Here is a 27,271-nt window from a genome sequence, read left to right as displayed (position 1 = left end):
ATTCATGCATATCATTGTTCAATGATTTCCCTTAGGGTAAATTCTCAGGTGTGATGTGATGTGCCAGGGGATATGCCCAACTAGAATGGAAATAGATTCCATCAACATTTAAAGGGTCCACAAGTTATATTCTCCCCCAAGAAAGCCTAAGTGTCACCTTTGTTTACTGAGTGACTTTTGTTACAGTGCAAACATTCTTATTTAAACTTTTTAAATAAATTCTGAAAAAAAAAGTCTTTAGTACTATTCTGAAGATGGGATTTACAAAGCAGATTGTTTTTTTGTTTGTTTGTTTGTTTGTTTGTTTGTTTTTGTGTTTTGGGGCTACACCAGTGGCACTCAGGAGTTACTCCTAGCTCTACACTCAGAAATTACTCCAGGCAGACTCACAGGACCATATGGGATGCCAGGAATCGAATTCGGTTTGTTTGCATGCAAGGTAAACACCCTCCCCAATATGCTATCACTCCAGCCCATGTTTTGATAATATTAGATGTAATATCTAACCTATAATTCTTTTACAGCCATGTCTTCCCTTACCAGCAATGATTACTATAAATTAAAAAAAAAAATCTCTTCACCTTACCTGCTGGTTTTATATTTTTGAAGCTCTTTGACTCATTCCAGGTTGAGTCAGTTTTGCAGCTGTAACTTATTAATTAATATTCAATGTATGTCTGTGTGTGTGTGTTGGTCACCTTTATGTGCCCTATTTCTCCTTGAGGTCTTATCTTCAGATCTCTTCTGATCTGATGGAGAAGAATGACATAATACGGCTATTGAATTTGAATTGTAGGCTTTCCATGAAGTGGAAACTAGATAATTTTTCATATATATTTTGCTTATTTGGACTTTTATTTTTCTTAGTGAAAGTTCCCTGAATGCTCCCTACCCATTTGTCTAAGGTTTTCTTTATCTTTTAAATTCATTTATTGAAGTGTATTAATTCACAAGAGTGCAATTTGTGTATATTTTAGAGATATAATGTGATCACACTATATCCACCCATCATTTTTTAAATAATTTTCAACACTTTTTTGTATGTTAGAAATGTAAAAACTTTTCACCTATTTACAAGTGCCTTAAGTTCAGCTTTTAAGATTATTTATGGTAGCTTCAAAAGCAAGTTAGTATAAAATTCATGTGTTCATATTTTAAACCATATTTTAAATGAATTTTAACTGTTATTTATGCTCAGAAACTTTATTCTTGTTTTTTGTTTTGGGGTCATACCTGTTGGTGCTCAGAGGTTACTTCTGGCTCTGCACTCAGAAATAGCTCCTGGCAGGCACAGGGTACCATGTGGGATTCCATCCGTCCTGGATTGTCTGCGTGGAAGGCAAATATCCTACAGCTGTGCTATCTCTCTGGCCCAGAAATTTATTCTTTTAGCTTCTAACTTTCCCACATCAAGACTACAGAATTATTTCCCCTTTGTTTTGCTTCACTACTTTTTTTCTCTACCTCTAGAATTTATCTTGATACAAAGAAATGAAGTGACAGCTCAGCTTTATACTTTTATCAACCAATTGTATGAACACCATCTATTAATAATCCATTACGTTTTGATGGTTCAAATATTTTCTCTATTTTCACATCATATACATTGAGTCTACCTCTGAATTCTCATTTGTTCCACTAATTTCCCTATTCCTGCCATAACATACTATTTTAATTATAAAGTTTTATAGTTTTGTAATTTAATATATTTGGTGAAATTCTCCTCTTACTCATTTTTTCCCAAGAATTTCTTCACATGTTTATTCCTCTAAATAAAAATAATTGGTTTGATCAAATTTCCCTAACCCAAATCCTTTCACCCAATCAATTACACAAACTTTATAGATCAATTTCAAATTGAAACTGATGAGTATTCCTCTCATCTATAAATATAGTTTTCCATGTTTATACCCCACTATTCAATGTACCTCTTTTAAATTGTGAGATATATATATATATATATATATATATATTTATGCTACAAAAATATTGCAAAATAATACTAAAGTCATTATATGAAGAATGTGTCCATAGGCCCATGTCTTCTACCTTTGAAAGATTTCTCCTACAGGTAGAACAGCTCTCTGGTCTCCAAGGCCAGTGCTACAGAAACAAGGCTTAAGCCTGTGAGCATCCCCTGAGGATAATTATGGATAAAGCAAACCAGACCTGCATTCACACTTGGTTACTGTGACCGCACTGCTCAGTGCTCTCTGGAGTTCGTGAATCATTATCTATGGGACACAGGCCACAGCTTCCAAACCACAAGCCAACATCTGGGAATGGGTGAGACATATGCCAGATATGGACTGAGAGCCAGGACCCATCAGGCCATGGGTCTTTCTCCAGAAGGATAAGGGCCTATCAACCTGTGAGCACAAGTGTTGGAGAACAGTCTACCACTCTCCCAAAACCCAGAGCTCTCAGCTCCAGGTTTAACTTCCAATTTATAAATGTAGGTGTGGGGGCCGGAGCAATAGCACAGTGATAGGACATTTGCCTTGCACGTGGCTGACCAAGGATGAACATCCCTGGCATCCCATAAATGCAGAGCCAGGAGTAACCCTTTTTTTTTTTTTAAATCATGATTTAAGCATCATGATTACAAGCATGATTGTTGTTGGGTTTCATGCATAAACAAGGAGTAACCCTGAGCATCACTGGTGTGGCCCAAAAACAAAAACAAAAAACAAATGCAGGTGGTCAGAAAAAAAACTGAGTAGAAGATTAGCTGATCTCATCACATAGTGAATGATGGTGGCCTGCAGGCCGGCTTGGCCCTCAGCTATGTTTTCTTTGGCCTAAACAAGATTGGCTTTTTCAACATTTAACAAGTTTGATACTTCCTGTATTTTCTCTTTAAATAAAAGTTACAGAGTTCAGGCCATAGTGTGCCCACAGGCCCATGGCAGTGCTTGAGTTGTAATTCCGTGAGTCCTCCCCCTACCTGATCTTCCCCACCCACCCACCCTGTGCTTCTATCAGTCCTGAGACCTGAGTATGCTTCCCTGGTTGCAAGTTCCCTCCTTCCTAGCATTTGCTTACTTATGTCCCAGGCAGAGAATGTTCTGCACTCAAGGCTAACAAAATATTCAGGTCTTAATTCCGAAACAAATTCTTTATTTAAAAAAAAAAAAAAAAAAAAGCAAAGCAGGAGCCATAGCGATAGCACAGCAGGTAGGGCATTTGCCTTGCAGGTGGCCAACCTCAGTTCTATCTCCAGCATCCCGTACAGTCCATGAGCACGCCAGGAGTGATTCCTGAGCATATAGCCAAAAGTAACCCCTGAGCACCACCAGATGTGGCCCAAAACCCAAAAACAAACAAATAATAGGGAAAGCAAAACAACAACAAATAAAATAAATTAAAACACAAAAATAGCATTTTTTAAAAATAATATCTTTATTTAAAACACTATGATTACAAACATGTTTGTAGTTGGTTTTCAGTCATAAAAAGAACACACCCCTTCACCAGTGCAACCTCCCAACCAACAATGACCCCATCTCCCTCCTCTCCCACTTCCTGCCTGTATTTGAGACAGGTATTCTACTTCTCTCATTAACATTGTCATGATAGTTGTCATGATAGTTTTTTTTTTCTCTAACCGCATTCACCAATCTTTGTGGTGAGTCAGTCCTTTCAGCCCTCATCTCTATTGTCTCTGGGGATTATTACAATAATGTCTTTTCTTTTTTCTTTTTCTTTTCTTTTTTTTTTTTTTTTGGTTTTTAGTTTTTGGTTTTGGGGTCACACCTGGCAGCGCTCAGAGGTTACTTCTGGCTCTATGCTCAGAAATCGCTCGTGGCAGGTACAGGGTACCATATGGGATGCAGGGATTTGAACCACCGTCCTTCTGCATACAAGGCAAATGCCTTACCTTCATGCTCTCTCTCCAGCCCCTTTATTTTTCTTAAAACCCATATATAAATGAGACTATTCTGTGTCTACCAAGATGCCTTTCAACCGATGAATGGCTAAAGAAACTGTGGTACATATACACAATGGGATATTATGTAGCCATCAGGAGAAATGAAGTCATGAAATTTTTCTATACATGGATGAAAATGGAAACTGTTATGCTGAGTGAAATAAGTCAGAGGGAGAGAGATAAACACAGAATAGTCAAAAATAGCATATTTTAGGGGCCGGGCGGTGGTGCTAGAGGTAAAGTGCCTGCCTTGCCTGCGCTAGCCTTGGACGGACCATGGTTCGATCCCCCGGCATCCCATATGGTCCCCCAAGCCAGGAGCAACTTCTGAGCGCGTAGCCAGGAGTAGCCCCTGAGCGTTACCGGGTGTGCCCCCCCCCAAAAAAAAACCAAAAAAAAAAAAATAGCATATTTTAAAAGAAAATTAGACAAAAACGGGACCAGGAAATAATACAGATAACTATTTCAATTCCTGGCACCATAGAGTTTACGAATTATTGCCTATGAATCACAAATCAAGTGGTCTAGGTATCTTCAAAACTCATATTTTTACCATTTATTTTAAATTCAAATCCTCATATTCATTTTGAATTTAAATGCTGTATCTTGTTTTCAACTTGGTTAGTCTGAAGAAGTCTTCTACAAACTTTCTAGTTACCAACCATATCTGGGTCTATTGGCATGGATTTCTCACAATACACTATTTTTTTCTCACATTTCTAACACTGGGATATCACTAGCCAGAGAAACTACAGAATGAGAGATTTTGTTCCTAATTCTTCAATGAATCCTCCCGGCCATCTACATGGTTCCAGTCTTATAAAGAAAACATCCCATCTTACAAATGAGACCAGAGCAACACTAAGCCAGATACTTAAACAATTGTCCTCATTGGCAGAAATGGGAAATACGCCACCACACACCAATGACCTACATCACAAGGCTGGGTTAGTTATTCTTGTAGCATGTGTTGTAACATGACTGGCTGAGCCACTAAGTGGATGTGCAAGAATATTCATGAACATGCTCTCAAAATGAAATTCAGATACATACAAATAACTCAAGTAAACTGATCTGTAAAATAAGAATTACAAAGTTAAGAGAAGATATAGCTACACATAACGAACAAAAAGGCAGTCAGGAGAAATAAAGTGTGAATCACAATAACTTAGTCTGGAAGGGCATATGGTGTTGGAGAAGTAGAGAAGAAAAGGAGAAATGCAAATGGTTGTGTTATTTGGATTGATGAAAGCATAATGTTCGTGGAGTAATACTTGTTGGAAATAAAGAGAGGAAACACAGAGAAGCAAAGCTAAATGAGTAAGTCCCTTTGTTCAAGATCAGCTAACTCCAGGGTGTATTTACACTAAAAATAGGCAATCTGTCAAAAGAATTAGGGGAGAAATGAACAATGAAACAAACTTGAGATTTGATAACAGTTATGGTGGAAGGAATATGATAAAAAGTATTTTGGATGATGGGATGGCACTGGAACTTTGATAGTGTGTAAGTGGAGGGGACATATATGCATCTCATATGGTCCCCTGAGTTCACCGGGAGTAATTCCAGAGTTCAGAGCCAAGAGTAATCTTTGAGTAATGCTGAGTGTGCACCCCCCCCCCAAAAAAAAGAAATTAGTGATTTAAAAATATTAGATTTTTAAAACCAACAAATCAGAATCTAAGACAGAAGAGGGAGATTAAATGAGGATAGAGAAAAGCAATAGTGAGAAGGTAAAAATATAAATATTGTTTTCCATCTAAGACAAGGGCAGGAGTGGTCAGCCCACGGGCCTAATTTATTAGGCTCACAAAATCATGTGGTCTGGTTCTGGACTGATGAGACGCATGTACACTTCTTATTCACTGCCCATAGCCTGTCTGCCTATTAAAAGTATACATATGGCTCCAGAAAGAACAAAAACAAGGGTGCCCCACTCTTGAAAGGCTCTTCCACTATTTGTTTCACTCCTTGACATTTGACTGTACTGATTAGCAGCCTCTTACCTCCTGAAAAGAATCTTTGGACTTAGATTTCTAATCCTTATTTGTTTTCATCTCTCCCTGCCCTTTGTTAACAAATATATCATCCCCAAACTACCTCATCCCTTGCACTTCCACCCCCCCCCCCCAGCAACAGAGTCAATATGACAGAGTCCTAAGAAGGATCAGCAAAAGTGAAGCAAGACATAAAGAAGGCAGCTCAATGTCTCCACTATAACTAATAATCAAATAGAGGAGTCAAATGATTTTCACTATGTTTATCTGAGGAAGAGAAAAGGCCAAAGAAAGAGATGAGGTGTAAATGGAGGAAATGAACTGTGACCCTCAGGAGTCAGAACCAGCCTGAAGAACAGCAACCTTCCTTCAGTTAACTCATTCAGTGGCTTTTTCCTTTACTTCACTCTTCCTTATTGCTACACAACCCACAGTTCACAAGTACCAAACAAATTCCACAGTAGTTTTCATTATGTATCATTTACATATCACTTTACCAACCCTTTGAGGTTAACCCAAGTCCATGCCTAGTACTCTGGATTTTCCATTTTAAACATGCATAGAAGGATCATTTCTTTTTCACTGGCTTCTCAGCTATTTCTTCCTACATAGCACCATGCACCGGATATGAACTCAGGATATAATTGTTGAATGAATAAGATTCTGCACAAACAAGCACATCATCCCATTTTCTAGAATTCTATAAAGTCCAACATTTGGTATGGTCAAGATCACTCACAATTTTCTCCTAGATTTAGGGTATAACAACACTAATTTCCCATCCTACTTTGGTATTAGATGTGTCTTGTAACAGAGAGCTAATCAATATATGATTAGAAGTGATTATGCCATTTCCAAACTGTCCTGTAAAATTCTATTTCCCCAAAGTTGGTGAACTGGAGACAATTAGCAAGGATCACCTTAAAGTCCACATGTTAATAGGGGGCTGGAGAGAGATCACAGTGGGTAGACTGCTTCCTTACATGTATCCTACCAAGGTTCCAGTCCTAGGATATCATATGGTCCCCAAACTCCATGAGGAATGATCCCTGAGAGCAGAGCCAGAAGTAAGCCCTGAACACTACCGAGTGTAGCCAAAAAACACACACAAAAAAAAGGTGGGGGGGGACTCCATGCTGATAGTTGGAATCCTACCTAGAAAGGAGCCCCCTATACTATGTTCATAAGAGAACTAACCCTCTATGAGCCATTATACATTCAAGAGTTTATGCTTTATAGTAAAAATCTAACTAGAGAATTTAGTAACTCTCCTAACCTTTATCAGACAACAACTGTCACTTCCCTAAAAATAAAAGCCATTTAGAGGTCAATAAAATCTTTCTTGAAGATATTATGTACTAAAACTGAATAAAAGTTGTTTGCTCATGATCACCAGCTAAAGAAATTATCCTTGCTTTGGGCTTGCCCGGACTTGGGAAACAGACACAACTAAGCTGGTTAATTTGGGGGAATATCAAAATCCTGGGGAGTTGGCCTTGTCTCCACTCCAGAGTATAGGACATGCCCCTGAGATCCTGGACTAGCGCCCAGTTTCCTTCTCCGGTAGTCTGGCTCTGACCTCATCTGTGCTTACCTTCCACAAATCCACATCACCCACTGTTTTGAGTGCCAGCTAAAGAGTAGCTGCCAATGGCTTTTGTTTGTTTGTTTGTTTGTTTTGATTTGTTTTGTTTTTTATAAAGAAAGTCATACCAGTCTACTAAGCCATAGAACAGGAACCACCCCTATATCAAGCATTTAGCCTATGGGCTGCAAATCCTGCCTCAATAGAAATCATCTCCCCACAGCAAAATTTCTCTTCTATAAGCACATGAGTCTCAGTCTTGCTGTTGTTTCTGCTTAACCTGAGACACTTCAAAGACTTTCTCTCCCTGATGGACCGGAGCATTTAGGTAATTGAGTTGCATTAACAGAATTAGCAGCATGTTCAGCATATAATTGCCTGTTTGGTCCAGGTCTTGAAGACTATTAAAAGGGTAAATTATTGACTACTACTCCTTTACCTTCCTTCTTTGCAGGTTGATTGCTTTAAAGATCTTCCAGATCAAGTGCTTCTTATTCTTTTGAGGACTAAAGACACATTTAAGAATTTGGTGCAGTTTAGCTTTACCAAGCAATATTAAGTAAATTATTCATATCTGCCAAGGGGCAGGCTTCAGAGAAGTTGCAACACTAGCGGTGGGATTGGAGCAATTTTGTAAACCAGTGTTTAAAATAAAGAAATTTAATTTAAAAAATAATTTGGTATAACATCTTTTCATAGAAAAATATGTATTTTCCACATGCTCATACATGCTCTGTTTCAGAGAGTAAGATACCCCATTTATTTACAAATACCAAGTTCATGCAACTTGTAACTTGGCAGAGAAGAGCAATTTCCTTTCATAGACAAAAACAGTAGAGTTTGTGTGTTTTTGATTCACACACTCTTGCTACTTCTGAACTCTGCTTATAAACTCTGAATTCAGTATAGATATCAAAATGAATATTTCACATTATTCCTACATGTCACAAGAGCTCTTTTTTGGGTCATCCATTTATAAATAAAAAACTATCCTTCACTGATAGTTTATAAGAGAACCAAGTTGTACATCATAGTTTTGTCAACTCTTGCTGAGAATGTGGATCCAAGAGGTTCATGATCTTGGACAAGGAAATCATTATGATTTTATTTTCCCTGACTTACAATAGCTAGTTTATGTTTCCTTCCTTCATGAATGCAGGCATCAAATTCAGGACTGTCAAGAGTAACTGGGTCACAAGCAGAAATCACAGTATGTTCATACTGCATTAGAGAGTTAGCAAATAATATAAAACACTGATGACTCCAATCATTCTATTGTGAAATGTGGCCATTGCTAATTAGATATTTTGCTGAATCTTGCTGTTTAAGCATATGATTAATAGAAGAGAATACATATTACTTTATCCCACATTTCAATGTTAATATTTTGATAACTTTTCAATACAATTTCTTTCTTTTCAAAATCTGCATATTTCACTATGTGGATTTAAAAACAGTATTCTAAGAAGTAGGTCAAACCTTCAATTAGATGCCAAAGAGGCCACAGGAGAGAAAAGATGCAAAGCCCATATGTAAAGGCCTGAGCAAATAAAATATGGTATTTCTTACCAGGGCATTAACATCTTCGGTTTTGTGAATGAGCATCCGAATCTCCTCCGGATCACCACTGAAGATGGCTTGGACCAGCGGTGGCTGTAAAGACAGTAGAATTTTTTCATTAAAATTAGAACTGAATCCTTAGCTTACATTCAGATCACAATAGCTAAAAAACTTGTTTCCCAATTGTTTAACAATGATCAATTGGTAAATAATGGTACAGAGATAAAACAGGGGTTAAGACACTTGTCTTGTGATCCCTGGCACCATTGATGAATAACGGAGCCCCTCCAGGAGTGACCCCTGAATATAGAGTCGTGAATAAACCCTGAGTACAGCTGGGTGTGGTTACCAACCCAGAAAAAAAAATGACTTGACCTTGATAAATATGGCTCAGACTCTCCCTCATTTGAAGTCCAGTGGAGGAAATATTTTCTTAACAAGATAACTAGATTACAATTTGAAAATTGTGATGATTACACCTAAACTGAGGCTATAAAAATCAACCATAGTAATGTCATTCTTTAAAGACCCTTAAAATCTCCATTCAGGGAAATATCTGCTCTGTGATTTTGTATCTCATGCCCTGTCATTTCCTACCACTCATAGACACTATCCCTGGAATCTTCAAACAATTCCATCGCAAGAGCCTAGAGAACATTAATGGTCATGTTTCTGGCTTTTGAATACTTTTTCTTCCTTATATTTAGAAAATGGCCCATATTTTTTCCAATATTTAGAGAAGGGTCTACTCCCATTGGTGCTCAGGTAACCACATAGTATCAGGAAGGAAACTCCAGGGAGCTCCCCTCCATGTTCTATCTTATAGGATAGTTGTTGCTAGGAACAAATTATATAATTAATCCTTTTGAAGTATACAATCCTATACAAATAACAGATGTTTTCACTAAGAAATAAAATGACAATATGGAATATTTGACAATATTTTTCCAAACATGAAAAACTCTGGAATCAGGGGCCGGAGAGATAGAACAATGGTAGGGTATTGCCTTGCACGCAGCTGATCCAGGACGAATGGTGGTTTCAATCCCGACATCCCATAGGGTCTCCCGTGCCTGCCAGGAGCAATATTTGAGTGCAGAATCAGGAGTAACCCCTGAGCACCACCGGGTGTGGCCCAAAATCCGAAAAACAATTAAAAATAAATAAATAAGAAAAAATACTTTGGAATCACACACACTCACTCATTCGCTTTTGAAATATATTATTTCTAGAAGACAACTAGATGATGACAATTGCCCAAACTTGTCTGGTCATAAGAATCACCTGAGATGTTTGTTAAAACAATATTCCCAGATCCCTTCCCTGGAAATTCTCATTTATATCCCTGTGAATCTAGGTTTTGGGTTTTGTTTTGTCTTGTTTTATTTTGTTTTCTCCACAAATGCTCTCTTTATCTTATAACTGGCAAACATTAGCCTAAAGTAAAGTAAGCTCATTAATATTATATGTCTTGACCTTTTCCTATACCATCTACTTAGAGACATCAAGTCCTCATTTTCCCTGTAAATTTTTGTTTTTTTTCTTATCCTTCATATTGCCTTTGGCATTGTTGTTATTTAAAAAGACCAGAAAAAGTATAGACAGTAGAATATTTTCAAATTCCGAAGGAAATACTAGTTTTTTTAGAAGTCAACTTTCAGATAAATATTTCTAATACTTTGGTAATCCATCCTCAGTTTTCCCTCTGCCATAAAGATTTTAGAAAATACATATATGCATGTGTCTACACACAGACACAATCATACATATTCAAAATACTCAGAGATAGTTCTAAAGGATGAGTACAGACTTTCTGTGCCTGACACATAGACATCAGTCTCATATCCATCAATCATTGGATCCCTGGAATACCATTGGTTAGACAACTTAGAGCACCACAAGATGTGGCCTACCTAACCCCCACTCCCAAAATCCTCTCTCACTTCTCCTTGACAAAGTCCTAACTCAAAGACAGTTTCTCAAATTCAACAATTGAGGAATAGGAGAGAAGTCTTAGAAAGTATATAGGTTTCTGCTCTTTGGTGTCAACCGACTTTTCTACCTGAAGACAAAAAGAACCTTCACCCGCTATCCAAGCCTCTGAGTCATCTGTCCTGCAGCAAACATCACATTCCTCCCATAGAGTTGGACACACAGTTAAAATTCTAACAAAAACATTTAGAACTTGTTTCTAATGTTTCATAATTCTCTCTTTTGTGTTTGTGACCAGATGCTTATGTGTCAAACCCAACAGTCATCAACTGGCAAGCAGAAACAGAGTCTAACATGATTTTAGTGTTGATGGTGATCAATCAATAGTTCAAAAGTTAAGATTTAGAAGAACAAATCTCCCTCGGTCATGACTGCACCACGAGTAACTTTAAGGTATGCAAAACCATTCACCACTCATGAGTCTAAGGAATTCGTGCAAGAAGTCAGCTGAATTCAGTCCTCAGACATCTCAAGACAGACAAGCATTCCTACCAAGGGCTGGAATGTACTCAAAGCCTGTTATTCTAACTGGGCTGCCTTACAAAGATCCCAGGATGGTCCTCCAAGTAGGTATAGCAAGGGGAGAGTTTCCCAAACACCCCAAAGGCCAGGACCCAGAGTCAGTTCTAATGGGTATTATTATTGCATAGAAAATTGAGCAAAGAGAGATGTACATGCTTGCTCACACCTCTCTGGGACTGAAAATGCCTATACAATACTTTCCAGAATTTCCAGCATATATCAGAAAGTATCTGAGCTACTGTAATGTTTCCAGGGCGGTGGTCCCATATATGCACACATATACCCATAATGATCTGGCCTACATTTACTCAGAATCCTACTCCACCTGGATCTATACTTCTGTAAATATGCCTTAATACAAACCTTGATTCATATACAAATTTCACATTCCCTGAGGGGTAGACATAGGATAATTGCACTTATTTGTAGGATATTAAAAAAAAGATAGTATGGTAATAATATGCAGAGATAATAGAGACAAGGGCCAGGAAGATCAGTCCATGGTAGGAAGCTTGCTACGAGTCGGGAAGTGCAGTGAGGGCAGAGAAGGGACCGTTATGACAATGATAGTTGGAAATGATCATTCTGGACAAGATCTAGGTGCTAAAAGGAGATAAAGTGATAGGCATGATACCCCTTCAGCAACAATATTGTAAACCAGTGTCTAAAAGTGAAAAAAGGAAGAGAGAGGGGCCAAAGAGATAGCACAGTGGTAGGGCATTTGCCTTGCACAGTCTGATCCAGGATGGATGTGGATTTGATTTCCAGCATCCCATATGGCCCAGGAGTAACCCCTGAGCATGGTTGGGTGTGGCCCAAAAACAAAACAAAAAAAAAAAAAAGGAAGAGAGAAAGAGTAAGAGAGAGAGAGAGAGAGAGAGAGAGAGAGAGAGAGAGAGAGAGAGAGGGAGAGAGAGAGATGTCTGCCCCAGAGACAGGCAGAGGGGTGAGCAGAGGAGAAACTGGGACATTGGTGTCAGACATATGCACTGGTATGTTGGAGTAACCAGTTTTCACTCCATTCAGAATAATTCTTCTTTGCTTGTGCTTGTCACTCACAGACTGTAAGTACCTCTACTCCTTCTCCTACCCCTACCTGTTCTCCACCCATAGTGGTGGTCCTTCTCTTCCCAATAGACTTCAGGTCACAGGGAGAAGCTGCTTGTGGTTTTGGTTCCAAAGCTACTCTGTCTGCCTACCAGTATCTTTGCCTGCTGGTAGATAGTTTGTGGTGGAATATCTCCTGAACCATTCAGGAAACCTATCTCTTCAACTTTGTGTGAATTACTCGCTGTGTGGGATTCTAGACCAGCATCTCCCCAATCACTCCAGGATGGAAGGTGGGGGTGTGGGGGATGAGATTTCCATTACACTGTTATATGACTAAAACTCAATCATGAACAACTTTGTAACTGTGAATAAAAAGTCCAACTACATTATTAATACTTTTGTAACCATGGTGTTTATATAACGTAATTTTTTTAAAAAAGTAATTTAAAAATAATTTTTCACATGCCCAGAAGGGTTCTCCTTAACTAGGTCTTGAGCAAGAAGAATGTTTCCTAAACATCACAGGTGCTTCTTTTATGCTCCACAAACCTAATTAAAGCATGTATAAAGATCACTTTGGCATTCCCTTTTGTTGGGATTTAAATCCAAATCCACTATTTTATTTTCCCTGGTAAACACTTATCCTTAAAAAAAAAAAATCCCCAAAATTACATTCTTAATTTTAAGGTGGGGATATTTTAATGAAAATATTCTTGCTCCTAAGAATCAAGAACATTGCTCTTCTCCATAATTTGGCAACCACTATAACTTGTGCAACATTGGTCTTGACCTTGAGGAGATTATCCCCAGGAAAAAAGAAGTCTGATGACCTTGTCATCTATGAATATCTCTTTTGATAGTCTGCCACATTTCAACTCTATACTAAACAGGAGTGCTCTGTGTGTAATAGGGCACTAAGTTAACAGACATAAATTCATAACAAAGGTAAAGTTGGAAAAATAAATAGTGGCATTTAAAAAGAAAAATAAATATTGGGTCCAGAGCAATATTACAGCAGGTAGGGTGCTGGCCTTGCACATGGCTGATCGAGTTTCAATTCCTGGCTTGCCATATAATCCCTCAAGACCCACCAGTAGTGATTATAAAGTGCAGAGCCAGGATCAAGCCTTGAGCATTGATGGGTAGAGCCCAAAAGTGAAAACAAACAAGCAAAAAAACAAAAAAAGTAGTGTCAGAGAAAAAAACAAGATACTTCAATGTTATGAAGCCATTGATTATCATTTCCTAAAGAAATTTCGCATCCCTTAATTAATTACTGTAATTTCCTTATCAGTTTCAGTCCTTATAACCTAGAAATAACTCTCACTTTCTGTGATATTTTCCTCATGTAAATTCAGGAGGGAAGAGGACAATCTAAGAAATGGTACAAGTGGGATTCAATTTTCAGAAGGGGCTTGTCATTTTGGATTATTACCAACTACCAAATACCATCTTCTCTTGCCCAATGTGTTGATATATATCTTTTAGAGCTTGCTACCTATCATTATCAGTCTTTAAAAATAAACTGGGAAAATACTTACAAAGATAAGACCCTAAATCAATTATGTGCCCCTAGCACAGAAAACCTCAATTTGTGAAGAACAGTTCCACTAGGGGGAGCAAGATGGTAATTTGTTACCTGGGAGATAAGAATAAATGTTGAGATTGTGCCATGAAAAGGGGCAAATTGGAGAATCCACTTTATTCAAGATAGATGAGAACTTGGGCGCTGACGGAGGGCTTAATAATAAGTAAGCATTGCACGCTATGTATATACCAAAACTAAAAATATTATTATTTCCTTAATTCCACTTTCCAAATATGCCACTACTGGCATCAGGTAGGGTAGGCCATCAATATAAGAATTAAGGCTATCAGGCTAAGGATATAGGGATCCATCACACTTATGGAGCCCTGGTTTTGATCACAAAAGAAGAGGAGGAAGAAGAGGAGGAAGAGGGGGAAAAAAGGAGGCTGAGGAAGAGGAGGAAGAGGAAGCCAATGATGGGATCTCTGGGGAGAACATAGCTAGTTTTATAGCACCATTCCATACTGTGTTGAGCTCATCTTTCATTTTCAAAATGTTCCAGTTCAATTCCCAACACTTGAATGGCCTCCTAAGTACCACGAGGCATATCTCTGATGGCCCCCAACTCTGCACTCCTCAGACTCTAAAGTAAAAAGACCTGCTGAAACCACCAATTTGATTTTTGCTAAAATAACTTACAAAAAATTTACTTTCCCTTTGTAAGAACCGCTTGCCAAAACAACTCTGGAAGAGAGGCAGAGTGATGGAGGCTGTCACTGTTAAGACGCCAAAAAGATGCTCCAGCATTTTGTTTTAAATCCCTGGTGTGCTGCTTATCATTTTCTGATTATATTGAGTAATTAAAGGCTCCAAGTCTAAAAGAAAACATCTTGCATTCTAATCAGAAGTGAGTGTTGAGAATCAATCGAAGGCCAAAAAAAGAAAAAAATATATTCCTGCACATCTGTCTGTACTTAAGTATTCTGGATACAATATGTCATTAAAACAAGATGGAGGCATGCCATTAATGGCTAATAGCTGAGGCAGCAATAATATGGCCATATGAAATCATCAACTTATATGAACAAGCTGAAACACGTCATTAGGTAACAACTGAATTTTGTACGAGGCAGCACTTGCATTTTTACAAAGGGCCAATAAAAATGTATTCAAGTCACTAGATTTAATGGACAAAACTTGCCTGCTCTATTCGCACGGGTCCCGCTGTGTGATCTGCTTGAAATAACACCATTAAGTGCTTCCTGAATATAGATCACTCTTTGCTTGGGGAGAAGTCCACTACATCACCGAAAGATAACGATGATCATAAAATCAGCATCTATTTCCATTAGAATTGTATAAAACCTAGTGAGTTCTTGTAAAATTCAATGCTGTAAAATGGCATGTCTGAATATGTTGCTTTAGATAATGCTCTTAGTATCAAGAAGATTCCCAATCATGAAAAATCATACTCTTAAGTTTTGGTTTAAAAAGAGCCTTCTCCATAGGTAACTATTAATTCTTTTTTAAAATTACTATCTTTACTTAAACACCTTGATTACAAACATGATTGTGGTTCGGTTTCAATCATGTAAAGAACACCCCCTTCACCAGTGCAACATTCCCATCACCAATGTCCCAAATCTCCCTCCTCCTCACCCCACCCCCACCTGTACTCTAGACAGGCTTTCTACTTCCCTCATTCATTCTCATTGTTAGGATAGTAACTATTAATTCTTAAACATATGGTCCTGTTGACTACATTTATTCAGAAAATTGATAAATTAATTTATTATATAACCTTTTCCAAAATATAAAAAACTGGGCCTGAGAGAGTTCTTCAAAGACCAATTTTGAGCCATTCCCAACCTTCACTGCACTTTCTTTGCTCTTTAACTCACTAACGTCTTCAACCGAGAATATATGACCCCAGGAAAAATTAAACACAGCTATGTTAACTTTACTACTAGTTACCCACAAAAGATTGGGCAAAAGGAAGTGATGAGACAACAGTATCGGTTACACTGAAGTCAAAAGGCAAAGTTGATTGACAGACCTGTGACCTCTCTTTTTTCTTCCATTTTAGGAAGATTAAAGTATCAAGTATAGTTGGGGTTCAATCTTCATCATAAATAAGTCATCTATTAAATGGGCTTGTGATAGTCATTTTATAAGATGCAATTAAGAAATAGGGGCCGGTGAGGTGGCGCTAGAGGTAAGGTGTCTGCCTTGCAAGTGTTAGCCAACGAAGGACCGCAGTTTGATCCCCCGGCGTCCCATATGGTTCCCTCAAGCCAGGGCGATTTCTGAGTGCTTAGCAAGGAGTAACCCATGAGCATCAAATGGGTGTGGCACAAAAAATAACCCCCCCAAAAAAGAAATGACAGAATAGGGGCTGGTGCAGTGGCGCTAGAGGTAAGGTGTCTGCCTTGCCAGTGCTAGCATAGGACGGCCGCGTTTCGATCCCCCGAGGTCCCATATGGTCCCCCAAACCAGGAGCAACTTCTGAGCACATAGCCAGGAGTAACCCCTGAGCGTCACCGGGTGTGGCCCAAACCCCCCCCAAAAAAAGAAAAGAAAAGAAATGACAGAATATAGGCAGCATCTTCAATACAGAGGCAAATGTGTGGTTTTTCTCAGGAAAAAAATTAAAAATGAGGAAAGTTCCTTTAAAAATACAGAACAATGTATAGAACTCTGTGTGTGTATGTGTGTGTGTGTGTGTGTGTGTGTGTGTGTGTGTGTGTGTGTGTCCTTGAATTTCTATTCTGATCTAGAGTAGCCTTCAGCTGGTATTAAGTCCTTTCACAGGAATAGCACAGAACAATGAGAAACCCCTGGCCTTGGATAACAAAAGTTGTCAACAACCAATGGGGAAATAAGTGAGGAATAGAGGACTGAGCAGATGTGACCTAAGAACAGTAGTAGAGGGCCAATGCCCCCACCACCACCAAGCCAGCTAGGAGCCATTCCTGAGGGCAGAGCTAAGAACTCCAAGTACCACCAGATGTGACCCTAAAGCAAACAAGCAACAAAAACACTATTGTAACCATATTACCTGAATTTTTAATTACATAAAGTAAATTAGAATATGAGCCTGCTCTCCTCTTCCCTGACCCATGCTACCTCTGAAGCAGAGGAAGTACCCATTGGGAGAGAATCAGTCATAACCGGTAGTTCTCTGGGGTTCTTCCCTGCATGGTGTTTGGGAGTCATTTCTAGAAGTGCTCAGGGGACCATGCAATGTACAGGCGAGAACCTGGGCTTCCTAAATGCAAAGCAGCTGCATTCTCTGGCCCTGGAATTGGGGAATAAAAATTCAATTTAGCATGCTGTGGCTTCATATTGGACAAACTCAATGATTATCAAACAAATGCCTGTACACAGGGATCTAATCTATAAAGGCAAATTAATAGCTACTCACCTAAATAATTAATCCTCTCTCTGGTTAACTGAAGTGTGCTACATACTCAAGCCCCCAGATGCTAAATGATAATTTTACTACATCAGATTAACATAAATATGTACTATAACATACTTTAAGGTATTTTTTGATATTTGATATTATGAAGGAGACTAATTCCTACTAGTAGCTGTTAGGTAGGCAAAAATTTTCACATGTTAGTAGCAAAATTGGCATTATGATTGAATTTTCCTGTTTCTTCAAGTTCAATACTTTCTCTTATTTGTCTTGTTTAGAACAGAGCAGATAGGGGCCGGAGAGATAGCATGGAGGTTGGGTGTTAGCCTTGCATGCAGAAGGACCGTGGTTTGAATCCTGGCATCCCCTATAATCCCCCAAGCCTGCCAGGAGCCATTTCTGAGTGTAGAGCCAGGAGTAACCCCTGAACGCTGCCAGGTGTGACCCCCCCCAAAAAAAAGAACAGAGTAGATAGAAAATGTAATATATATAATTTATAGCCAGAAAATTAATGATTCCATTGCTTCCCATAAAGAAATTATATATATATATTCTTATATATTTAAATTGTATAACTAATCAAGGATAGAAGTCACCACATGTATTCATTCTACGTATCTACATAGCTACAGCACAGTGATTCTCTACATATGTTTATTTCTATAGCTACTCTCAACAAAATAGTAAGATTAGCTTGGATGAGAGAGACAGCAGAGATAGAAAGATACTTTTCTTTTTTTGGTTTTTTTTGGGGGGGGGTACACCCGGTGGTGCTCAGGGGTTAGTCCTGGCTATGAGCTCAGAAACCGCTCCTGGCTTGGTGGACCATATGGGATGCTGGGGGATCGAACTGTGGTCCATCTTAGCCCTACCACTTGCACCACCACTCTAGTCCCAGAAAAATATTTTTTTTGCTCATAACCAAACCCAGTTTGGCCTCCAGCATCAGATAAAGTCCCCAAAGCACATCCATGGACAACTTTTAAGCAAAATGCCAGAAAACTGCCTCAGTACCACCAGTGTGTGGCCTAGACCCCTCAACCCACAAATCAATAAAAATAATCTTGTTCAAAAATCAAAACAAAAGGCTATAATCTATTCCCATGGAGAATATCAGTGTGGTTTTGAATTCAAAGAAAGGAGAAGACAGGTGTTAAACTGGATCTTAAGGAATGAAACTATGAAGCAAATCCTTCATGTTGGTGAATAGTAGAAGATAAGTTTGGAAAAAAAAATTACATTGAATGAGATGTTAAGGTACTTTGACCTACTCCTAGTGAGAAATGAGAACTGCAGGAACTGGAGCAGAATACAACCATGTTACTGATTTTTTTTTTTAACCCAGTGATCCTCAGGGCTTATTTCTGGTTCTCTATTCAGGGCTCATGCCTGGCAATGTTCAGGGGACAACATGGAGTACTGGGGATCAAACTCAATTGGCCATGTGCAAGGCAAATGCCCTGTCCTGTACTATTGGTCCAGTGCCCACCACCAAGTTTTTGCAAATTTTTCTTCGTCAGTACTAGCCATTCAGCATTATAGGAAGAGAGAGAGGATGAACTCGAAAGATACTTTCAGCAACTTAAAGCACTGAAGTTCTTTCATAGGAAAGAATTATCCAATCTCTCTCAGGCTCCCTAAGTGCTGCTTCCAGGAATATAGTAGAAACAACAGACACTATTTTCAGTGCTTTGATATTGCTCTATTCTTGGATGCAAATCTGCCTAAGCAACTAGGCTGCTTTCCTTTACTCTTCATAGATAGCCCATTCTCCTACCCCCAAGACACTAATATTTCCAGGTGAAATCAAGGTTACTTCCTTTAGTTCCTGGAACATTTCCATTTTTCCCCACAGAGAATGTCCAGAGAAATAAGTTCTGTTTTGTCAGACCTGTCACCTGATCTTGGAATTTAAATCACAGTATTTCAAAAATAGGCCACCTCCATTAAGAGAAGAACAAAGCAAAACAAGGCAGCCCGGACATTGCCAAATGCCATATCTGTACTGAGATCGGCTGCCAGCTACCCACATCTTTATTCACTGTCGAGTTTCAAATGACTCCAGATCAGACCTCAACTTTAGCTAATTAAACAGTGTTTGGAGTTAACTTTTAAAGAGAGTTAATTTAAGCCAGAGCACAACAGACCCAAGAGGTGAATATACACAGCATTAAATTAAATCAGGGTCTTTTTTTTTTTTGTTTTTTGTTTTTTGGGCCACATCCGGCAGTGCTCAGGGGTTACTCCTGGCTGTCTGCTCAGAAATAGCTCCTGGCAGGCACGAGGGAACATATGGGACACCGGGATTCGAACCAACCACCTTTGGTCCTGGATCGGCTGCTTGCAAGGCAAACGTCTCTGTGCTATCTCTCCGGGCCCAAATCAGGGTCATTTTAATAGAATAAAACAACCTATTTCTGTAAGTTGGCTTATAGAATAACTTGGAATGTTGTTACTCAAGGTTTACATTCTTCATTTGGGTGATGCTCTTTGTAAAACTCTATCTCCTCACAGGTGAAAAATCATGTGATTTCAACTGTCAGGGGTTATCTAATAAAATAAAAATTCCCTCTGTGATCTTTGTGGGGAAAATTTATATGACCACACGATGGATTTTAAAATAACATATAGCAAACCTTATTGTCCAGGTACAAGGCAGAGGTTCTCAGTTTTAGGATATATTGTGCACACTTGACTATTAATGTATTAATTGCTATCTGATTTATAAATTTATTTTAGTACATGCAACAATATAATAATATTCCCAAAGAAAATATGTGATAAAAATAATGTAAACTACAGTACTATTTTCCTCTTGGTATAATTATACTTCTTAAAAATCTCAGAAATTAGAAGCTAAATAAAGCCATTCAAGTGCCCTTTAAGTCAATGGCAACAAAATTAATGTATAGAAATAAAAACCACTTATTAGGAAGGTGGAAGTTCCTTAATATCTCAGAGGGAAGGGGGGAATTAACATACCTACATATGAGACCAACCTCTTTACAAAATTGTTCATGATTCAGACAAGCACCAAATGGAGTTTGTCTTAAATCTGTTTAGAATTTGAACTTGTTCAAAACACCAGCAAGCTTTTGTCCAACCAACCAAGTCTCTCCCCAGAGCTCATGGTAGTTTTCTCTGCCTGAGAAGAGTGGAAAGTTCCCTGGTGTCCACAGAGCAAAAGAGAAAGTCACAGGGACTGCAAATCTGTGAGAAATTCCTTCCAGGTACTCTTCCAGGAAGCATCTTCTTCACAAAGCCAATGGCCTGGGCAAAGGCAATCCAGCCACACATACTGAAGGGAAATGATAAGACAGCAGGAAGAGAGGAATCTAAGAAACTGAAAAACATTTGATAATATAAATGGGGAATTTTAGAAAACAAGAAAGGGACACTCACATAGCAATTTTCACACAGTGATACCAACTGGGGTCATACTTCTGTTTTCACTGCACAGCACCTCCTTGACCAGAGATGAAAGATTTATTTAATTAGTCTGATACATTTTAGAAAATAACTGCGCAAAATTCAACCTAACAGAGACTGACAAAGCTTACATGTATGAAGTATAAGAAATTCAGAAATAGCATGGTCATTCTCTCCCTTGATAGGATCACTAAGGTGTACAAAAAAGGATGAGAGTAGACAGAGTTTGAGTGTAAGGTAAAGAACTCAGAAATCCATGAAGAAGAGAGATCACATTTGGCTCCCTGGAAAAAACAGCATTTAAAATAAAACTTGAAGACTGGAGAGAATTTAAACCGGTAGAAATGGCAAGAGGCTGTTTCTGCCCATAAGAATGTAAGCAGAGGGGCTGGGAAGGTGGCGCTAGAGGTAAGGTGTCTGCCTTGCAACTGCTAGCGTAGGACGGACCACGGTTTGACACACACCCCCCCCCCCCGCGTCCCATATGGTCCCCCCAAGCCAGGGGCGATTTCTGAGCGCATAGCCAGGAGTAACCCCTGAGCGTCAAACGGGTGTGCCCCCCCCCAAAAAAAAAAGAATGTAAGCAGAGGTTGGGTAAAATGACCATGTACAAGAAACTGTCTATTGAGTTAAATCATGAGGGGGTAAAATTACCAGGGAAGTAGACAGGGATCCGATCACAAGGATTTGAATATCAGGCTACGGCATTTGGATACTCTGCCTTAGAAAAGAGAAGTTGTACATAATTTTCATTTATTTATTTATTTGTTTGTTTGTTTGTGTTTGGTTTTGGGACCACACCCAGTGACACTCAGGGGTTACTCCTGGCTCTGCACTCAGAAATCACTCCTGGCTTGGGGGACCATATGGGATGCCAGATTTCAAACTGAGATCTGTCCTGGATCAGCCACATGCAAGGCAAAGACCCTACCTCAGCACTATCATTCCAGCTCCTGTGCCTGTATTTTAAATGGACTTAAGAATTGTGATTTAGGGTCTGGAGCAATAAATAGTACAGCAAGTAGTGTTTGCCTCTCATACAGCCAACCTAGGTTCGACTATCCAGTACCATATATGTTCCCAAGCCCTGCCAGGTCTTATTTATGAGTGCAGAGCCAGGATTAAGACTGCCAGTTGTGTCAGTCAGAAAAACATATACCAACAAAGAGAGCCGGGGGGCTTTAGGGCTGGGATGTAATACAGCAGATAGAGTTCTTGTGTTTTGTACACGGTCCACTTGGGTTCATCCCCAGCACCATACCTACCCCCAGCCCCCACCCAGTACTGCCAGGAGTGATCTCTGAACATAGAGCCAGGAGTAAGGCCTGAGTACAGCTGAGTGTGGTTTAAAAATAATAAATAACCTCAAAACAACAACCAATAAAACTGTTTTAGAACAATCCCTCTGAACACTGATTGTATGACAAACTATAGAAAATGACTAAAGCAGTTTGACCTATTAGTAGAGTTCCTTAGCTGTAAAGAGACACTCTTTTCAGATGGCAGTTGGGATTCTGTATGACTAAGACTCAATCTTGAACAATGTTTTAACAGTGATTCAATTAACAAAATTATTAATTAAAAGAGAGAGAGAAAGATGCTGTCTTCTGGTGGTCAAGATGTAGATCTAAAAGTAAAGGAATTCTCTACACCTTTCTTGCAGCAAAAGCTGGCCTGCTTGGACTCCCTACATTCAGAAAGATTCTCACCCACTTCCTATGTAGAAAAAGGAGTAGAGTGGAGCCACCTCACCATCAGCAAGAGAGCACCGGAAGCTCTGCAACTTGCTTCTAGACTTTTCTTCTGTGCAAGCCCCTTCAGTTGCTTACCCTGTTCTGCTCAGTTCTGGGACCGGAAGTTTCTAGACCTCGGAAATCAGTTAACACCCCAGCGTCTGTACAACCTGCACTTCTCTCCTCGCTTTACCACAGAAACCAGAGCCCCAATGCTTTCAGTTTGAGAGCTACCTTTTAAATGAGGAGCTAGTGAAAAGGAAATAAAAAGAATAAAGCAACTTCCCTTCATGTTATGAAGAAAAGAAGAAAAAATAAACCACTTCAATTTCATGCCATAAACTGGAGGTGAGAGGGGGGGAAAAACCTATCATAAGTACAGTCTCTCTTTATTTTTTAAATCTGAAATGTTTTCAAAGGATAAAGCTCGGGCAATGTTTGATAAACAGAAACTATTGGAATCCATTATACTTTCTGACAGATGAAAATTGCAATGTGTATTCTCCTCTTTTCTTTCACATGTTTTTGCTTTGCTGGCTTCTCATCTTAGTAACATTCCTACAAGGGAAAGAAACACCTTGGTAACCTTTCTTATTTATTTTTATTTTTTCAATTTGGTAACCTTTTCCCCACCAAGGCAAACATAATAAAGTGCAGCCTCTACATCTTTCTCCTAGTTCCTGAGAATATAGAGAGATACAGACAGATAAAGAAGGTGGTGTTACACATTATCACTAATGCAGGATTTCACTACTTCTTTTCCTGCTATCTCCTTCAAATCACGCACTACAGAAATGAATAATTTTCATAACTCTGGAATAGTCTTTAATGTCTATGACAAAAGATTTAATTATTCTCCTTTGCAAGGATTGTCATCGTTTCTGGCACTATCTCCTGCCCAATGCAGTCTAAACTTGAATTGATGTTCTGAGTATCAACTACTGCTATTTTTATGAGATATGCCAAGAAAGGTACGGTTTGAATCTCTCTGCAGAGTGAGCTAACATATGGCTGAGGAACTAACCATACAACACAAATGGGACTGTGGAAGTCAGGACTGATCTATATCTACAGACTTTATGCGAAAGAATATCAGCTCATTCTTCGGCACAAAGACAGATTAGAGAGAGGAGAGAGAGGCCTTCTCAGAGGCAGAGGTCTTCTCTGTCTCAGAAAGGGGGAAACAGGAGGGACCAAAGAAATCCAAGAAGTAGAAGAATCAGGACTAGACAAGGTCTGGGGAAAGTTCAAATTGACAGAGGAAAATAAAACGCATTTTGGAGTGACAAATTAAGCCAGGGATAGACTGAGTAGAGACACATAAATAAATGCTCAGGAGAGTGACAGTAGACAAGCCTTTTTCTGGGTCACTGCATTTCCAAACAGGCCCTCATTTACTTCTGCTTCTCCTAGGCTGGACTTAACAGCATAAAAGACCCAAGCTTAGCTGCCACAAAATAGTATATACTAACTTTGGTGTAAAATCTTGTATTTTTAGCCAGCAAAGCTTGAAATACTACCAAAATCCCTACTTTTCCTCTCCTTCCCATGCTCTACCAGCTTGGGCAACACACACACACACACACACACACACACACACACACACACCCCTCTACACCCAGTTCTATGTCCTTTAAACAATACCATATATCTATCCATTCCTGTCTACCTGAAAAAGAACAGAAAAGGGTCACTTAATGAAATTTAAGTAGTTATAATCTAACCCAAAAAAAGTTCCTTTGAGCATCAAAATTTTATTAAATGTTATTATTAGATACTACAATGTTGGTCTTTGACTTTATATTAAAAAAGCTGGGCTAGCAATTTACCAAATCCATTTAAATACATTTTTGATAACATGTTTTAAACTGAATCACACTGACAAATTAGATTTGAGAGCTCAGCATATGTCAGACATGTATTTTGATTCATATTGACTATTAGAGCTCCATATTTTTTTAAATTCTGAAAATGAATTGAGCATAAGCAAGCTTTTGTTCCTTTTATCTCAGACTTGACATTTAAAAGTCATATGTAATTTTACACTAAGATGTCACCTTTGGGATCTCTACTATTATTCTCCTTTCCCACTATTTTTCCTTCCCTGTCTAAAATTAGCTTTCAACATATTTTCTAGACATTAGAAAAACAAATTTTATTCCCAGGATTTTAACTTGAATGCAAGTTCAAAGTCATAATCTTGACGGTCATAGTGTAAAAGATAGAGCTCCTAGTAGGAACAATGTGTTATTGAATCTAAATTTAAAAAAATGTGTGTGTTTCCCTTTGGGGGAATAGGGAGAGGTAAGTATAAAAAGTCTTCAGCACAAGGTGCAACTAAGGAAGGTCTGACAGAGAATATCAGGGAGGCAGCTAGAGTGCTGACCTCCAGTGGCCTTACTAACCATACCAATGGTGGCTATTTTCTCAGTGGTATGACACCCTCTCACACCCCCACCATCAGCTCTCAGCTGTGTGGAGAACCTCTTCTTGTCTTTCTTTGTAGGTTCCAGCTAGTTGTGGGAATCCATCCTACATACTCAGCACCCCCACAAAAAAAACTAAACAAACAAAAATATCCTGAAGCAATGGTTATTGTTATTTAGGCAACATTCAACATTCCAGGGCTTTCAAATGCTCAGGGTTCTTTAGAAATCTTGGTTGTCTTGAGCCAACGAAGGGGAACTTTGGGTTACCCTACCTCCTCCCAGGGACAGGACTAAGCTTGGCCAAAGGCAGTGAAACCAAGGTCTCCTGTGGTGGAAATGGCCTGCCTGGACATGTTCTCTTCTCTCTGAGAGTGCTCTAAGTAGACTTGGCATTAGCAACTACATTTCCCTTTCTGAATCAGAACCAACCAAAAGATGTCAAAACAAGACCACTGAAGAAGTGAAAAGAAATTATCTGGGGAGCCAGGAAGCCTGGCATTGCTTGAGCCTCAGCAAGTAAGTGTTATAGAATTAGGCACATTGTGAAGATTGCAGAAACCTCTGACTCCTCATTAGAAAAGGGTTCAAAATAACTGATTTCCCAAGAACAAGAAGGGAAAGACCAAATTTTCTGAGAGAAAAGCCCACCATCGGGCTAAGGGGGCTGGAAAACCCACTCTGAGAACAGCAAGCCCACAGAAAGGGAAGTCACAGAGTGAACATGTTCAGAAATAGTCAGCATGGAGGGAAAAATCAATAGTACTTAGTTCTCAAGTGCCCGACCCACATGGCAGAAGAAGAGACTTGGCTGGTGGGTCACTGCTGGGCTGCATATCAGAATCTCCTAGGAAATTGGATCCTGTGCCCATCCCAGTGAAACTAATACAGTCATCAGAGATGGGAATCCTAGCAACAGTACATGAAACAACTTCTCAGGCCACTGACATGGGCTCCTCAAGCATGCAGAGCTGAATCTGATCCTTTATATAAAATAGAAATATTAAAAATTAGAACTATGGGGGCCAGAAAGGTGCCGCTAGAGGTAAGGTGTCTGCCTTGCAAGTGCTTCGATCCCCCGGCATTCCATACGGTCCCCCAAGAAGCCAGGGGCAATTTCTGAGGGCTTAGCCAGGAGTAACCCCTGAGCATCAAACGGGTGTGGCCCAAAAAAACAAAAAAATAATCAGAACTATGAAACATGGCACCCTGTCCCACAGAATATAATTAGATGTATAGGCAGTTCCTGTATAGCTATGCTCAAAGCATCCATTTTTATGAATCGATGTCAAAGGAAGGCAAATTATAAAATCTTATAGAAGTTATTTTTAAAGATACACAAATGATCAACAGATATATAAAGAGGTGCTGATCATAATTTCTTAAAGAAATTGACATGCAAACTACAATAAAACACCACTGCAGGTGCACTAGGGGGCTAATGTCATATGAGACAAAATAAAAATGTTGAGAAAAAGGAATAATTGGAGTATTGCATATTACATTACATGGTACTGTGAAAAATCATTAACACAGAAGTTCTAGAGGATCCAGAAAGTTCACTTTCAAATATATGCTCACCGAACAGGAAATAACTGAGCATTTAATCAAAATCTGCACATAAATAATTATGGTAATATTATGATAGTAGCCAAAAGGACGAACGGACAGATTAAAGAAATGACAGTCACTAATTGAGTACTACAAAAAGGAACAATGCCTCATAACAGATGTTGCAACATGGGTGAAAAATTTAAGATATCATGACAAGCAAATGCATCCACAAATATTACCCAAAGATCAAAATATTCAGCACATTCATAAAGACTAAAAGTTGATTTCAGGTTGCTGTGTATTGGGAGAAAAGGGAATAAAATATAACTGCTTAATGGGTATGAGGGTTCCTTTTGGGTAACAAACTGTTCTAGAAGTCTATAATATAGATAATTATTATTAGTCAGTTATAAAACTCAGACTATAATATATGATATTATATTATATAATATTATAATTATAACATATAACATATTATATTAGGATAATATAATAATATATTACCTATTTTATATTATAGTATAATGTAGATAATATATCATA

The 27,271-nt window shown here is 38.8% G+C and overlaps 1 protein-coding gene across 1 annotated transcript in view; it reads right to left on the bottom strand.

Moving 5' to 3' along the window:
* The window catches only part of ANKRD44 (ankyrin repeat domain 44), a 342,805-nt gene that overhangs the window by 205,181 nt on the left and 110,353 nt on the right, over positions 1 to 27,271 (bottom strand). Inside the window, exon 2 of the mRNA XM_049773177.1 lies at positions 9,083 to 9,166. Coding sequence (XP_049629134.1) covers positions 9,083 to 9,166 — 84 coding nt within the window. The remainder of the gene's footprint in view (positions 1 to 9,082; positions 9,167 to 27,271) is intronic.

The sequence above is a fragment of the Suncus etruscus genome, chromosome 5, assembly GCF_024139225.1.
Source record: "Suncus etruscus isolate mSunEtr1 chromosome 5, mSunEtr1.pri.cur, whole genome shotgun sequence".
NCBI lineage: Eukaryota > Metazoa > Chordata > Mammalia > Eulipotyphla > Soricidae > Suncus > Suncus etruscus.
This window is presented reverse-complemented; position numbering and strand designations above follow the sequence as displayed.